Genomic DNA, 13562 nt, shown 5'->3' on the forward strand with positions numbered 1-13562 from the left:
CCACCTTGTCAGTTTAAGTTTATATTAAGGGCACTCTGTACCTGGGATTATTATTATGTGTAATCTACCTTGGAACTCAATCGCATTTGAGCTATTTCTGTACTGCCGTGGCAGATATTTGAAAAAGACACCAGGTGCCTCATTGGAGTCTGTGTCTGCAGATCTGTCCAAGTGTCTGCCATGGGACATATCCCCAGAAGAATAATCTGGAGAAGCACACATGCAAACTCCCTTTATAGACATCCCCCTATAAATAGATCTCCTCTTCCATCTGAGCTGCTATTCGCTGCAGAAATGTAGAGGTATAAGAATGTGTATTTATATAGTTGCACACTACCCCATTCTCCAAGCCGTGAAAGTCTCCAGGGGTTCCTGTGCTTATCCAGGGTTCAGTTTCCTTGGAATGAAGGTCAGTTGAGACTGTGGTGGTGTTAGGATACACATCTATGCAACCTCTGCATACGATGAAGGGCTCACAGCAATAATTTGTTCTGTAGCACAGAACAACTTATCTGGTTATGCTGGTTGCGGTGCTTAACTAGTTGGCCAAAGCCACTACGTAGGCAAAATGGACTGGTTTGGCAAGCTGGCTCTTGGTTAGCGGGCGGAATGGTTTTAATGTTGCACAACAGAGGAATCCATTGCAGCAGTTGCTCTCGTGGAAGCACGTTGCACAACACCCTGTGCATTCCATTGTGCAACAAAGTAACCAGCTTGCTTATGCATTCCCTTGTGCAACAGAGTTCCAAGGGTACAAAACAGTTCCTAGCAGAATAAGGATGCTGCTAAGGGACTTTAACTAAGCACTACGTTGGATACATAGGAGCCAACTCCTAGGGGCCGAGGTCCCTTCAGCCCCCTCTCAATAAAATATTTAAGGGAGCCAGCCCCCCCCCCCCGATGATGGGCATTGCCATCAAATGGTGTTTTTATGTGTCACATCTTGGGATTGATTATGCATGGGGAGGGCCTTACCTGCCCCTCCATATTTTATTCAAGTTGGCACCCCTGATTGCATACAACACATTGTATATATATTGAATATGGCAATTCTTCCCTTTTAAAGATAGGGGAAAGGGGGCTCAACCTTTCTGGAGGCCAGAAGCAGCGAATCAGCTTAGCTCGTGCTGTGTACGCCAACAGAGATATTTACTTATTGGATGATCCCTTGTCAGCGGTTGATGCACATGTTGGCAAGTATATTTTTGAAGCATGCATCAAAGAAGCGCTACGAAGGAAGACTATCCTCCTCGTTACTCACCAGCTGCAGGTAATGGAAATGGAAGGGAATGGGTTTCAATAGCTTAGCATATGAATTTGTTTTTAAGTCTTACATAGGACAGACCCAGCGGCTGGAACAGAGGAAGCTGCCTTATAAGAGGTAGGCCATTGGTCCATGTAGCTCAGTCGTTTCCACACTCACTGCCAACATTTCTCTGGGGTTTCAGGCAAGGTTGTCTCCCAGCCGTACCTGGAGACGCCGGGGATTGAACCTGAGACCTTCTGCATGTAAGGCAGATGCTCTGTTTCGTTGTTTCATTGTTAGTCTCCTGCCACCAGCTTGATAAAAATGAAATAACAGCAATACACCAGCAGGGGGCACAAGAGCCACAGCTCAAAGCTTAAGGGGCTCAGCTTAAAAAATAAATAAAAATAAAATTCAGAAGAGAAGGAAAGGTATTTCTTCTCAGCGATGCTGGAAATTTGCTGTTGCTTGACATAGATGGAGCCATTCTACGCACAAAATATGTGTGCAGTTCAAGCTAAACACACCCTTAGACTTCCCCCCTTCAGTAATATTTAGTTCATCTGCTTCAGACAGGTGTGGGAACAGGGCCGGCCCTAACATTAGGAAGAGTGAGGCAGACACCACAGGTGGCACATGCTGAGGAGTGAAAGTGCTGAAGGGACAGTGCAGTGTGCTACATGTGTCCAGTCTCTGGTTGGACCACAACTTGCATTTATTCCAGATCATTGGCTGAGCATACTGGGAATGATGGGAGTTGTACCCCAGCATCTTCTGGGGCCTCAAAATTGAGGAGTGCTGCCCTAAACTAGCCTCAGGTCCAAGTAGACAATATTGCCTCATCATCTGCATTGTTGATAGTAAGGCCCCCATCTGCACTGTACATTTAAAGCAGTATCATAGCATTTTAAAGAATAATGGCTGCTGAATTTTCATGATTTGAATAGTGCAGACAGGTGTGGGAATGTGGAGGACTGAATTTAATTCTGGAAAAACGAGAAATGGAGGGAAACCAAAACTGACAGATTCATTCATCCCTAGGCAGAACCCAGCAACAGCCTGCTGTCTCCTTGCAGTTTGCACCAAACTCAAAGTACTTTTCTACCTTTATTGTTCCTGAAGCATTGCAGTCTTTACACGTCTCTAACAACTTTGGGAGGGAGGGAGAATCGGGACGCGCTCTCTTCCTTGCTTTGCCTGGTGCGCAGAATGTAGCATTTTTTCTATAAACTATAATTATTATCCTCAACAAGGGTGCACGACGGCACAACATTTGATGTTTTCTGAACTACAAACTGAAACCTGTCTTTATTCTGAAAATGTGTTTTGCAGTGCGTTTTCCCTTCAGCTCATTTCCAACTTAACCAATTTTCTTTCTCTCCCCCCCCCACTCCCCATTGCCTTTAAACACACACACACACTCCAGTACTTAGAATTTTGTGATGAAATCATATTGCTCGAAGGTGGAGGAATATGCGAGAGTGGTACCCACGCAGCGCTGATGGCTGCGAAGGGGCGTTACGCTCATCTCATTGAAAACCTGCACTTGGAGGAAACGCCGGTGAGTTCCAGTCCTCAACGCTGACATACCAGGACAAACAACAAGAGGAAGCGGTTGTGTGCCGGATTTTTACAGGGGCCATCTTGCTGATGTCTGTCAGTAACCAGAGGCTGGGTTTGCTGAGCCTTTAAAGGACTCAGGGAGGGAGGACAGGGCTGCCCAGAGAAACTAACCATGATGGCTATGCTCTGCTTCTGTGGTCAGAGGCAGCAGGTCTTCTGAATACCTGTTGCCGGAAACCACAGAAAGCTGGGCTCCTGCTCATAGGCTTCCCATTGGGGCATGCGAATGGCTGCTGTGAGTACAGAATGCTGGGCTTTCGCCTGACCCAGCCGGCTCTTTGTATGTTGTTATGACTCTTCTTCCTTATATACTTAACAGCTAGAATAAGAGTGGGGGGCCTTTGTTCAGCCCGGGGGCCACATTCCCATGGGGGAATCTTCCAAGGGCCAATGCTAGTGGTGGACGAGGTCCGGTGGGGGAAAAACACAGAGCAATGGATGTGACTCTTACTTTTTGTATAGCTACATTTCAAAGGTCTCCCTCTTTCTTACACACACACACACACACACACACACACACACACACACACACACGGCCCTCTCCATCTTCCATGCAGGGAAGCGAGAGGCACAATTATAGTTCAAGAACACATTTCTAGCCAGGAACAATTGTATAGATTTGAGATGCAAAGCAGGGCAAGTGAAGGGGGTGGCTTGGGGGGAGTCTGAAGCGCCAGATAGAGTGACCTGTTGGGAGAGGGGAACGCTTGGTACCTGGGCCCGAGTTTTCCTCATCCCTGATAGAACCATCATTTATTATTTCAAATGCCTAATCGGACCTTCCTCAGGGGAGGGCAGCTCATCATAATAAAACAACAACACAAAAACAGTTTAATGCACCATAATGCCCTGCAGACAACAAAATGAGTCGCGTAAGAACTCCAGGAGACTATTGTCCAAAAGCCTAGACAATTTAAAAATAATAATATTGGCATGTTTCCTGAATGCATGCGTGTGGACTGTTTGATTTCCCTGGGGAAGGAGTTAACAACCATTTCCAGTAGCCATTGATAACCTTCTCCTGCATGGACTTGTCTAATCTCCTTTAAAAGTCACCCACGCTGTTGGCCATCACTGCCTCCTGTGGGAGAGAGTTCCATATTTTAACTTCTGTGTGCTTCCCTTTGCCTGTCTTGAATCTTCCAACATTCAGCTTCATTGCATGGCCCTGAGGGCCAGGATTATGAGAGTGCGTGAAAAATGACTCCCCTTTTCTCCACACAACACATAATTTAAACACCTCTATGGTGTCACTTGGACTTAAGCTAATAGAAGGGATTGCCTTCACAACCTGTTTCAAGGGGAAGCTTCCCGCCATCGGAAACTGGATGCTGGGTTACAGGTGACCCTGGTTTCCTCCAGCTGGCCTTCTCTTGCAAAACATTCACTCCGTGTATTTCTCTATTTCAGGTTCCACATGACGCTCTTCTTTATTCAGACACGGTGGATGTACGTGTGGAGGAGGATCAGGAGGACGTCCCCGAAATCTCTTACATAGGAACCGAAAATCCCGGTGAGATCATTTAGTATCGTAATCTTCTTTTCGAAATGGCTTTGACTGCTCGCCTGACAGTTCTCTCGCATCCTCCAGCTTTTGGCATTTCTGACGAGCCGAGCCAGGAATCCAGGAGCGACCACAAAATGAGAAGAGACACAGGTACTTTGTGCAATCTCTTGCTAATTGGTTTAAATCGATTAGGAATTTAAATGGGTATCATTGTAATGCTTGCGGGGGGGGGGGCTTGAGCTGGGGGTGGGTGGTTCCTATGCACCCAAAAGCTTTCAAGGGGTCTGGAACTGCCAGGGTTCGGTTTACATGGATGGCTACATGCGTGCTGTACACGCGAAGGCCCCATCACTACAGAATCTAGCCCTAGCTGAATTATACTGACCTTTTTTCCATGCCATGGATTTCAGAAAGGAGCATGTACCTGCTTTGCTTTGCCCCGGACTTTTAAGTTCAGTGCAGGATCCTTCTCTTCCTGCTCCTCCTCATTATTGTTACAGAATCGCACAGAATCACAGAGTTGGAAAGAACCACGAGGGTCATCTAGTCCAACCCCCCACAATGCAGGAATCTTTTTGCCCAGCATGGGACTTGAACCCATAACCCTGAGATTAAGAGTCTCATGCTCTACCAACTGAGCTATCCCAGGTTAATTTGTTTTGTTTCTTGCCATTCACCATTAGGTTCCAGAGCAGGCAGCAGCCATTTGAAATTCAGTGCTGGAAACAGTTTAAAACCAATTGCAGTCTCAGGAATAGGGTGGGTCCTAATATATATAAATATGCTAAAGGCCGGGATGAAGAGGTGTGCCTTTAGCATATAACTGCAACTGTATAATGAAGGTTCCAGGTGCACCTCTGTGGACATGGAATTTCACAACCTAGGACTTGCCACAGAGAATGCCCTTTCCCAGGTTGCCTGTCCCCAAAAGTCTGAGGGCAGTGGAGATAGCTCCCTCTGCTGATCTTAACACCCAAGAGGGTATGCAGAGAAGGGGGCGGTCTATCAGATGTTTGGGACCTTAATCGTTTAGGGATGGGAGTTAAGCAAAGTTCTGGCCTAGCGTGTTGCCTGAACTAAGCGTCGTGCTGATGGCTTCTCTTCCTTAACTACAAGCTTCTAGATTCAGGTAGGTAGCCGTGTTGGTCTGACACAGTCGAAATATATACAAAAAATAAGAAAATTGTCCAGTAGCACCTTAGAGACCAACTAAGTTTGTTCCTGGTATAAGCTTATACCAAGAACAAACTTAGTTGGTCTCTAAGGTGCTACTGGACAATTGTTTATACACACACACACACTACAAGCTGTAAGCCTACAGCAAACCTTGGGCTACACAGGCAAATGATCTGGCTTGGTATAAGGCAAGTCCTTCTGTTGAATGTTCAGCCTGTGTCCTTGATTCTCCACCCTCCAACTTTTACTGCTTGGAGAGACTGGAAAATATGGCTCATCTCTTATACTCAATGTATTTCCTCCCCTAAAACATTCTCAGACAAAAAGTGTGCTGAAGATGCTTTTCGAGCTGAACAAAAGTTCTGGGAACACTGTAAAAACTTCAGAATGAAAAAAATTAATTGACAGCGATGTCCATGTTTCACATGAAAAGCTTCGTAACAAAACCATGCTGGAGTGAAAAAGAAAAAGTGATCCCTTTGTTGAATGTTTTCCTTTTTCCTTTTTTGGGGGAAAAAGATGGGTAAAAAATAAGGGTATCTTGGAGCACAAAACACCATGGTGGTTGTCACCCATGGAGGCCATGAGTGTAAAAAAGGTCAACATGGGAAACGATTGGGCAACTTAAAAGGAAATCCTGTGTGAGGAAGATAACCAATTGAAACTTAAGAACTTTGACAAGATAAAAAATAAGGTGTCAAACTGGCTACAATAGCACCAAGTATATGAGTTATTTAAACAAGACAAAAAGAGGGGTTTCGGGAAAGAGTGGTCAAGATTTGTGCAAGATCTATTGTATAGCAACCAGAAAACCCTATCTAAAATGTATAAAATCTTATTAGAGTGGTCAGTAAAGGATGAGGACGTGAAGGCAGTTATGGTGGAGTGGACAGTGGACTTAGGAGGCAATATACAGCTGTCAGAATGGGCGAAATTATGAAAGGAGTTTTGGGATCTAATTCATAACGAATGAAAAAGGATGTTTAAAATCTCATTCCCCCGCAAACCAGAAGCATTTCTATTAGGGATTGTGGGAAATGAGATGCCAAAAGATTTAAAGAAAGTATTCATGTACGCCACCACCGCAGCAAGGGTTGTGCTTGCCAGAACTGGAAAAGGGAATGTTTACTGACCCAAAAAGATTGGTTGACCAAATTAATGGAGTACATGAAGATGGACATGTTGACTGGGCAGATAAGAGATCAAACAAAACAATTTTTTAAAAAAGATTGGAACATATTCAAAACAATATTTGAAAGACTATTATTGGGAAATTGAAATTTTGACAGGTTTAGAATTACTTCTGTAAGAAAAAAATAATCCTAAAATATAGTGGAGAAACAGGAAAACAAACTCATAGACATGTTAAGAGAGGCATTCAAATAAATGAAACAGAGGACCCAAGTAAGAAGGGGAGGGAAGTCAAGTATAAAAGGAATATGAATGAATCAAGCAATTAAGCACAAATTTTTGTTTTTGTTTTCTTTATTATTATTTAGAAATACATGCTTAGCCGTAGGAGAACTGAGATGTTATAACGTGATTCTACGAATGTAAATTAAAAGAAACCAATAAAGATGATTTGCAAAAAAGAAAAAGAGAAAAAGAAACTGGTCCCTTTGCTGAATGTTTTCATTTTTCCTCTTTTTTTTTGGAAAAAAAGCTTTATATTTGATCAGAAAGGAGAACAAGCACATCAATAAGGTTTTTCATTCAAAGGCTGGGGAATATTGATCACTTTTCCGTCAAATCAATGCCCTTTCGCTTTTTTAATTCCAGTCACGGATTCCAATTCATTCGACAGCCATTAGGAAAACAGAGGTAGCATTTACCATATGGTTTCATCTGGGGGAACCTGGCAGTGAGAGAGCATTTCGCTGAGGCTCCTGTGAAGCCTCAAATGTTTATTTTAGTTGATAGACTCGAGTGACGTCCAATTTTACTTAAAATGCATGAGATTTGTCAGTGCTGGATAACATTACAGCGTGAATAAATGCTCGATGGTTTCCGCTCCAGCTCCTGCAAATCAACTCGTTCAGAAAGAGGAGAAGCAAGAAGGCTCTGTTAGATGGAAAACCTACCACGCTTACATTAAGGCATCTGGAGGTATATCCTGCAACAAGCTTCTTTCCCCCCCCCCAAAGAAAACCTTTATTTTGTTATTGTAGATTTCTGCTAAAATGGAACCTCTTAAAGTATGTAAATATGTAAGTGGGAAACTACTCAGGAATCAATCCTGCCCAGAAAATCCACTCTTGATTTTATGTATATGTTGGGACTGGCTCCCTAACTACTAAGCACTGAGGGCAATGTACTCAGCACATGCTCAGAGGCTATTGAGAATATCTCCTGTACAAATTGGTACAGACTTCTATGTCCCCCTCCCCAAGAATCCTGGGAACTATAGCTGATAAGAGTGCAATACATGATCTGTTAAAGATCCATAGCCCCCTTCCTCTCCTAGAGAACTACAGTTCTCAAGGTTCCCTGGAAGACAGAATTACCATGTGAAGACAATTAGGTTGGCAGACACATGGAATAAACCCCCTCTTGATGGTTGCTGCAAAGTTGTGAAATTCGGTGCGAAATCAGGCAAGCCCTGTCCCCCCAGTATCACCAAATGAGACTTAAAGATCCATTGTTCTTTTTTTGCTGTGGCTTTCAGTGACTAATTATAAACCGAGATTCAGAAGCAGTGCTGTGGTCTGGTTTTAGAATGTCTGAGTTTATGTTGTGTTTGTGTGTGTGTGTGTGTGTGTGTGTGTGTGTGTGTGTGCTGGCCTTTAAGTAGACATGGATGCTTTAAATGTTTTTACACATCTGGGGGACAGAGCTAGCATGAAACTAGTTCTGCCTGTCGTGGGCCCTGGCTCCACTTAAGCCCGGGTCTCCCTGCCTTCCCCTCCACCAGTCTCAATGGGCACCAGCTCCTCCTGTCCCTTTTTAAAGGAAATGTGCAGCAAATTCCCATGCATTTTTCAAGTTTCACTGACGTTCGTGGGACTTTGCGCCTAAGGAAAATGCCTATCTGATTTCAGCCCTAAATGGGCACTCACCAGTGCATTGTGTTCACTCATTCCCTGTTTACTAACTTGGCCTGATGGTCCCTTTTTAGGATTCATTCTTTGGTTCTTCATTGTGCTTCTCTTTGTTCTGATGATCAGTTGTTCAGCCTTCAGCAACTGGTGGTTGAGTTACTGGTTAAGGCAGGGCTTACGGGTAAGCACACCTTTCAGCATTATAATGTGTTTTATTTGTATACATTTATCTATTACATAAGGGACACGGGTGGCGCTGTGGGTTAAACCACAGAGCCTAGGGCTTGCCGATCAGAAGGTCGGTGGTTTGAGTCCCCGTGACGGGGTGAGCTCCCGTTGCTCGGTCCCTGCTCCTGCCAACCTAGCAGTTCGAAAGCACATCAACGTGCAAGTAGATAAATAGGTACTGCTCTGGCGGGAAGGTAAACGGTGTTTCCGTGCCCTGCGCTGGTTCGCCAGAAGCAGCTTAGTCATGCTGGCCACATGACCCGGAAGCTGTACGCCGGCTCCCTCGGCCAATAAAGCGAGATGAGTGCTGCAACTCCAGAGTCGGTCACGACTGTACCTAATGGTCAGGGGTCCCTTTACCCTTTACCTATTTATTACATATAAAGCCCACCTTTCCTTCAAAGAGCACAAGGTGGCAAAAACAGTTCTCCTTCTCCCTGATTTGTCCTCACAACAACTCTGAGGTTAGTTAGGCTAAGAGGTGGTGATAGGCCCCAAGTCATCCAGTTGGCGTCATGGCCTGCAAGGATTTGAACCCTTGTCTTCCACTTTAAATTATCTACAGTTTAGTGTTACACCCAAACCATAAACTGTGGTTCATTGTTAACTACAGTTTCTTGAAACAAGCCAGCTTCTTAAATTGTGGCTTGGAGTTGCTTTGTTTAAGCAAATCACAGCTATGATTCATCATGGCCTGTTGGGTTCAGACAACCTGTGGTTGATCTAAAATGAAAATTGAAGATTTCAAAGTCCTCCCTGTGGCTATGCTGGTGAGGAAGTGGGTGAGTCCAAGCTTGTTCTTGTTGTGCTAAACTATTACCGTATATAGACATTATGTCTGAACTCGTCCGATCTCAGACTACGCATAGAAATAGGAATGTATATTTTAATGGAAGTGCTGCCCAAGTTCACACAAAGAATACGAAGAGGGTTATATCGGTAAGCAGAGTTCCTACTCTGCCATATATTTTAAATGTTTACTGCAAAACTGTTGGGTTGGGTTCTGTTTGGCGAAATCACTAACTTTCCTGATGGAGCCTTATCTCATTATATAGTCCAGATAATGGCCCCTTGTTCCTGTGTCTCAATATGTCATTATTTTAGAGAGAGAAAAGTAATCTGCTCTCAATTACAGTTTCTTTGAAAATCCATTCCTTAAAGGCAAACTACAGCTTCTACCAACTCATCTATGGAATGAGCATCGTTTCCATGATTATCCTGAGCTTCATCAAAGGCTTTGTTTTCACTAAGACAACATTGCGGGCGTCATCGAGACTACACGACACCATGTTTCACAAGGTATCGCAAATCTCCAGCTGGCAAACAGGGTTGTTGCATATTTAACAAGCTGGCTTGATTTTTATCGTCCAATTATGTGCTGTCAGAAAGTCACGGGTCACTCTTTTTACCTAGAAATTATGAAAGGTGTGCTTTCAGAACAGCACTGCATTTTAGCATGCAACCCAAAAATGGAGAAAAATTGACACATAGGTGGCAAATGGCAAGCCTGGATTTTGGCAGTATTGGGGGGTCAGCCCGAAACTACAATTTTTCACAGAGCTTGGGGTCTTGAACTGGAGCACATGCCTGGATGGAAGATGGAGAGACATCTGTGATAGCTCCTTGGGATGGTCACTGGGAAGCCGAGAGGGAGAAGGAAAGCGGGTGCCATAAATAGAGAGGTGTTGGGCACATGTTTTAGCTAAACAGAATGGTGGCCTCTAGGCGCTCTGTTGAGCTATCCGTGGACCCCATCACTTACCTGACCATAATGACCATTAATGCTGGGCCTGGGCAAACAACCAATAAAGCTACATGAACAGAGGCAGTCCTGCTTCTGAATACCAGTTGGTGAAAACCGCAGGAGGGGAGAGTGATCTTGTGCTCCCGTCCTGCTTGCAAGTTTCCAGAGAGCCAGTGTGGTGCAGTGGTTAAGAGCGGTAGATTTGTAATCTGGGGAACCGGGTTCGCGTCTCTGCTCCTCTGCATGCAGCTACTGGGTGACCTTGGGCCAGTCATACTTCTCTGAGGTCTCTCAGCCCCACTCACCTCACAGAGTGTTTGTTGTGGGGGAGGAAGGGAAAGGAGAATGTTAGCCACTTTGAGACTCCTTAGGGTAGTGATAAAGCGGGATATCAGATCCAAACTCTTCCAAAAGGGCATCTAGTTGGCCACTGTAAGAAATGGATGCTGGACTAGATGGGCCCTTGGTCTGATTAAGCAGGCTCTTCTTCTGCTCCTACGTTCAGTGGAGAGAGTTGCCTGGGAGAGGAGAGACTCAGTGAAAGTTTCAGGGCCAGATAGAGAATCTTAGAGGACCTCACCTGCCCCCTGGTTTCCCCTGCACCCTAGTGCAGTTTGCTGAAACGCCTGGTCATGCATGGACTGCATGAGCTCCCACCATGGGTTTCTCTGCCATTTTACATTTCATTACGGCAAGGATTCCTCCCATTTTGAAACCATTCCCATTCTGAACAGAATTGTTTTACATCCCCACTATCGCAATTGCAGTGCTAAGATTCTCGTGCACACTTCGTCCCCCCCCTTAACTGTTGTGGTGGCGATGGTGAGAAATGAAACCACGATTTGTGCTTGTCCTTTCAAGTCTGATTTACAAAGAAGACCCCACCACTACCACCCCAGCCGCCAAACGAAAACAACAGCCCAGTACTGTATTCACACCCCAGCTCACATTAAGCTGGCACAGAGCTGCGACCCCAAACACCGAGTGCCACAAAAGACATGTCTGCCATCCCAATTTGTTGTTGTCATTTTACCGCACCCCTCCCCTCTTATCCGCAGATCTTATGGAGCCCCATGAGTTTCTTTGATACGACTCCCACTGGCAGAGTAATGAACCGCTTCTCTAAAGATATGGACGAACTGGACGTGCGGCTTCCGTTTCATGCCGAAATGTTTCTGCAGCAGCTTTTCATGGTCCTCTCCATCATTGTCATCGTCGCCATTGTGTTTCCTTACCTCCTAATTGGAATTGCTGTCCTAATGATTCTTTTCATTCTACTCTTCCAGTAAGTTGGAGGTTCCCACCCCCTCTCTCTGGTATATGGTTGTTTTTCCTACCCTAGAATTTCTTTTGAAAATAACAACAACCCTGCAGTGTGTATTTGATCTGTGTGCTCATTCTGCCCCTTGCAAGTTAAGGGGACCCACTGGTCTCTAATTCTACCCTCCCCTCCTGTCAGTTTGTAGTTCCCCCCTTCCTTTCCAGAACACAGTCTCTAAGGGACAGATTCCATTTTGGGCTCCTCTAATTCCCCAAATATCCCCTTTATCCCAACTACAATGGTACCTTGGTTCTCAAACACCTTGGCTTCCTGAATGCCGAAAACCCAGAAGTGTTTAGGTTTTTGAACTTTTCTTCGGAAGCTGAACGTCTGATGCAGCTCTCGGCTATTATTTCCGGGGCACCTGTACCAATCAGAAGCTGTGTCTTGGTTTTCAAACATTTCGGAAGTCAAATGGACTTCTGGAAAGGATTATGTCTGGTGCTTTTGTTTTTGTTATTTATTTTGCGTTTTTGTTTTTGAGGCTTTTTCAGTTAATTTGTTTTTGTGACTCTGTGGAACCCAGTTCAGCTACTGATTGGTTGATTGTGTGACTGTGGAAATGGATAAAAGCCCCCCATCCAAATAATGGCTATCATCAGTGCAGATAAGATTATTATTTTTTTAAAAAAATTAACATCTACAATACTATCTTATTTATTTTATAGCACAGTACATTGATTATTGCTTTCATTTTATGGATCAATGGTCTCGTTAGATAGCAAAATTGATGTTAAATTGCTGTTTTAGGGGTTGCTTTTAAAAGTCTGGAACGGATTAATTCATTTTGCATTACTTTCTATGGGAAAGCGCGACTTGGTTTTGGAACGCTTTGGTTTTGGAACGGACTTCCATAATGGATTAAGTTTGAGAACCAAGATACCACTGCAATTGAACTTCTTCGATGCTGAGGTCAGCAGAGTCAGCTCTCTTGGCATTCCTGCCACCCACAGTGAGGAATGACAGCCTGAGAGGGGCATCCTCTGAATTGTAGAAGTCCCTCCCCACAAAGGTGCCTCTAGGATCTCCATTCTGTAGCTTCCACTTTATTTGCTTAGCTTCTTGCAGTTCAGGTATGCTTCAAAGACCCACCTCAGTCTGCTTTCTGTAACCCATTGCATGCTGCTTCCTTTTTGAATCATTTCCCTTGTTTTCACAAATGCACAATGCTATCCTGACCCGCCCAGAAACCTTATGTACAGGATAAATTCATTATCCTACAGATAATTATCTTACAGATAATTAAAATAGATCTGGCCTAAGTCTACAATCCTACACCCACTCTCCTGGAGAAATCCCCATGGAGCCCACGGCTGATCCACACTTTAGCTTAACCTGTATTTTGATTGTATTGTATACTAATTCAATTCCCCTGGTTCCAAGAACTTCTCTCGTTGTTCCGCAGTGATGCCTTGTGAAAATCCCGGTGAACTGAATCTCAGTTAAGCAGAATCTCTCTTTCTGCATATCTGATAGGATCTGATTTAGCGGATAAGATTGGATTTCCGTAAGGCTCCGATATGGAACAAGAAGAAAAGCTCTCAAACCCAGAGGAATCAATTGGTACACAATATGTTCAAAACACAGGGTGAAGCCCAAGTGTGGATGAACCCTCTGTGGGACATACTTCTGAGACAGGTCTGAGGTTGCACTGTAAAACTTCTCTTGGATGTGGTGAC

The 13562-nt window shown here is 44.4% G+C and overlaps 1 protein-coding gene across 5 annotated transcripts in view; it reads left to right on the top strand.

Moving 5' to 3' along the window:
- Positions 1-13562, top strand: part of LOC308590842 (ATP-binding cassette sub-family C member 12-like) — a 56598-nt gene that overhangs the window by 20622 nt on the left and 22414 nt on the right. For 4 of the 5 annotated variants that reach the window (XR_014009924.1, XR_014009925.1, XM_081201116.1 and 1 more), the window contains 8 exons: positions 1067-1270; positions 2673-2807; positions 4280-4382; positions 4461-4526; positions 7569-7658; positions 8668-8771; positions 9980-10117; positions 11621-11847. Coding sequence is in view for 3 of the 5 variants with exons in the window: in XM_081201116.1 (XP_081057242.1) it covers positions 1067-1270; positions 2673-2807; positions 4280-4382; positions 4461-4526; positions 7569-7658; positions 8668-8771; positions 9980-10117; positions 11621-11847 (1067 nt within the window). In the remaining 2 variants the exon portion in view is untranslated. Of the gene's footprint in view, positions 1-1066; positions 1271-2672; positions 2818-4279; positions 4383-4460; positions 4527-7568; positions 7659-8667; positions 8772-9979; positions 10118-11620; positions 11848-13562 lie in introns of all 5 variants that reach the window. The other variant, XM_081201117.1, reaches the window with a different exon arrangement.

The sequence above is a fragment of the Podarcis bocagei genome (assembly GCF_964188305.1).
Source record: "Podarcis bocagei genome assembly, chromosome: 7".
Taxonomy (NCBI): domain Eukaryota; kingdom Metazoa; phylum Chordata; class Lepidosauria; order Squamata; family Lacertidae; genus Podarcis; species Podarcis bocagei.